Source organism: Chrysochloris asiatica, unplaced genomic scaffold (genome assembly GCF_000296735.1).
Source record: "Chrysochloris asiatica unplaced genomic scaffold, ChrAsi1.0 scaffold00038, whole genome shotgun sequence".
NCBI lineage: Eukaryota > Metazoa > Chordata > Mammalia > Afrosoricida > Chrysochloridae > Chrysochloris > Chrysochloris asiatica.
In genome coordinates, this window is record NW_006408556.1 from 19976027 (window position 1) to 19979238 (window position 3212).

The 3212-nt window shown below is 53.3% G+C and overlaps 1 protein-coding gene across 1 annotated transcript in view; it reads right to left on the reverse strand.

Moving 5' to 3' along the window:
- Nucleotides 1-2840, reverse strand: part of TNFRSF21 (tumor necrosis factor receptor superfamily, member 21) — an 89303-nt gene extending 86463 nt beyond the window's left edge. The window contains exon 1 of the mRNA XM_006860531.1: nt 2337-2840. Within this exon, the coding sequence (XP_006860593.1) occupies nt 2337-2438 (102 nt within the window). The 5' untranslated portion in view covers nt 2439-2840. The remainder of the gene's footprint in view (nt 1-2336) is intronic.
- Nucleotides 2841-3212: the final 372 nt, after the last annotated feature.

The window sequence follows — 3212 nt, forward strand, 5'->3', positions numbered from 1 at the left end:
TATATTGGTTTGGAGTCCTTGTGTGTGGCAATGCAGGATAATGTGCTGGACCTCAAGGTCAGTGTGAACCACAAGGTCAGCAGTTCAAACCCACCAGCTGTTCCTCGGAAACCCTATACAGGGTTGCTATGAGTTGGAACCGATTTGATAGCACTTAACAACATACTTGTTGCTGTTGTTAGCACATTGAAATTGATTCTAAACCCCAAAATTTCATTTTTTTATATGGTGGTGGTGATGGTGGTAGCATACCAAAGAGTCACTTCCAACTCATAGAGACCCTGCACAGCGTTTCCGAGGCTGTAAATCTTTATGGGAGCAGAAAGCCTCATCTTTCTCCCATGGAACGACTGATAGTTTCAAACTGCTGACCTTGAGGTTAGCAGACTGACTCATACCCATTATGCTACCAGAAGCTCCTATATAATCAATCTTAAATTTTCAGGTCTTCAGTTGCAAATCCAGTGCACAACTCTTAAGCAAGCTGAGTTTGGTGGTTTACAAAATGACCCTTTCTTGATTTTGAGTTAAAGCAACCTACCTTTGATTTTATGGGGACCTTACTTAAGGCATCTATCTCAATGTCCAAGAAAGCAGCCATGAAGAAATCAAGTGATGTATTGCATTGGCTAAATCTGCTGCAAAAGACCTATTTAAAGTGTTAAAAAGCAAAGATGTCACTTTGAGAACTAAGGTGCCCCTGACTCAAGCCCTGAAATTTTTAATCACCTTGATATTGCATACTGACTCGAGATTTAATCTAGAAGTGGTCTCTAAGGGGAGTATTCTAACCAGATGTATTAGAAGGACCCGACAAACATCTGGTGGGGTAGGATGGCAGATCCAAGGCCTTGAGGAAGGAAACTCAGGGATCTAACTCCACTGATCCGATTCATAGACTTAGATGGAGCTCTCTCTCTCCACCAAGACTGTTAGTCCAGATTCACAGCCCCAAAGAGACACCCCTACTGCTGACCATCCTTCATCCTTGTTTCAATGATACAATTTCAAGGGCACTGACCTTGACTTTGCGCACTTTAAAAATGGGCAGAAGAATCTTCAGGGAGCCTAGGACCCTGTTTCATTATAAATGCTAACAACAAACTTTTTATTCTCTTGCTTCCCTTTAAAATACGCATTCACAGAAAGAACCTGAGTGTCTGTGGGGTATGTTTTCTAGCCATAGCAACTGTATTACCCTGGGATCTGAGCAGATCTTGGCTAGGCAGACGCTGAGCCTTTTCAGAGAAAGGAGACTGCATGCCTCCTTTACACAGCCCTTTAAGGCAGGCTCTTGTTTTGTTGTTGTTGCTAACTGAAAATCTCCACTCTCCCCTCTGATGGACTAAAAGATAGGCATCGTGGTGGTGGGGTTTGATCTCAAATATTCATCCATCTAACTCGCCCCCTCCCAAAGAACAGTTGGAAAGGAAAGTAAGAAATTGGGGGATCTGGGGATAAGTTTTGGGTCAAAGGTGGCTTCAGGCTTTAACCAGGTATTTGATGGGGAACGTCCCAGAGAGAATGCTGTTTGAGTTCTCAATGGAACCCGCACCACTGCAGGATCACCAGTCCAGTCGCACAGGTAGACTAGGAATAGGACATGTTGGAGAAGGACTTGGTCTTCCTTTATGTAGTTCTATCCCCCTCCTTCCCCCGCCCCCATTCGAGTGCCAGCAGGCTGGCTGGCTGGAAGCCGGCACTTTGGAGGCGCCTGTGTGGATCTAAGGGTTTTTGGCCTGCAGAAATTGAGACCCACCCGAGCCAAGAGGGAGGAGAGATGGAGGAGGGATTGGGGAAGGGTAGGTTGGCGCCCTGCTGGGGAACTCCAGGCGCCGACGCACGCGGCGGTTTCCAGTGTCCGGCGCGCACCCGGTACCACTCACTCGCTCCACTGCAGTAGCATCCCGACATGACACTGCAGCTGCAACAAAGCGGCAGCTGAGATGAGTCCTCGGCTCCACTCATTGCAGCCCCGACCTCACACCAAGCAGCAGAGGGGCTGTGGCCGGCTGGTGTGGGCTGGCGAACCGCGAGGTGGGCCGAGCATGGGGGAAAGTCCTGAAATACGCAGAGAGCCTGGCAGTCACCTCTAGCGCCTCCCCCTGCGCAGCCAGGCTGCAAAAACAATTCCCTTTCATTCCCAAACCCCACCGGGCCCTGTGGACCCCAAAATTACCCTGTAGAAGCCCTGGAATGCACTGCCTTCTCTTGCAAGCCCCCGCAGTCCGACCCTACACCTCCAGCAGCTCCGGCCCAGGGACCCGCCCCGCGCTGGGAGAGCGGCTCGCTCAGCTACCGCACGGCCGCCGCCCCGGGTCTCCCAAAGCGCTTACCAGGAGAAGAGAGCCTGCGATCATCGTGGCTCCACCAGCTCGGCCGGCGATGCGGCTGCAGGACGCGAGGCAAGCGGTGCTGCTGCTTGCAGAGGACCCCATGGCTGAGCCAGAGGCTCGCAGGGGCGCCAAGGGCGCGCGGCCACCCGACGGCTGGAATCGGCGGCTGCTTCAGCCCAGCGCCTCATCCACCGCCGCCTCCCGGGCCCGGAGCCCATTTACCTCCAACACCCCATAGGCACTGCGGCAGCGGGCCGAGGAGCAAGGCAGTACGGGAGGCTCCGGGGGCGCTCAGCACCTGCCCAGCGGCGCGGCCGCCCGGGCGTGGAGAGGCAGCCGCGGGTGCAGCCCGCGCCTCCCTGTGCTCTCCTCCGACAGTGGTTGCGGAGAACCAGGGAGGAGGGTTGGGAACCAGAGAGCAAAGGAGCAACTTCCCATAGCTAAGCCTCCAGTCTTTGCCAACCTCCCTCCTCCGCTGCCCAGACCGGCCGGCGAGGGACTGAGCCCGGCGGCTGCCGGGCGCGGGGACACACGTGGTGGCGCCGAAGGGGCGGGGGCTCGGCCCTTTGTGCTGTCACCCCGGAGGAGGCCGGGCTCTTTGTGCAGTGGGAGAGGCGTTCCAGGTGGAGCCGGGAAGCTAAGGGTGCCACTTGGCGTTCACTGACGAAATTGCAGCTGTTTGTAACCCCAAGAAACGTGCTGCGAAGTCATTAACCATCACTGACCCAAATTTACTTTTTTTTTTTTCCAAAGATGATTCTAAGTAAATTATTTCACTAAGCCATGTCTGAGGCAGATGCCTTCCAGTTGTTTCTGATGTAATGATGAAAAACTACCATCGGCCATAGAGCACTTAAATCAATTGCTTGCGAGAAA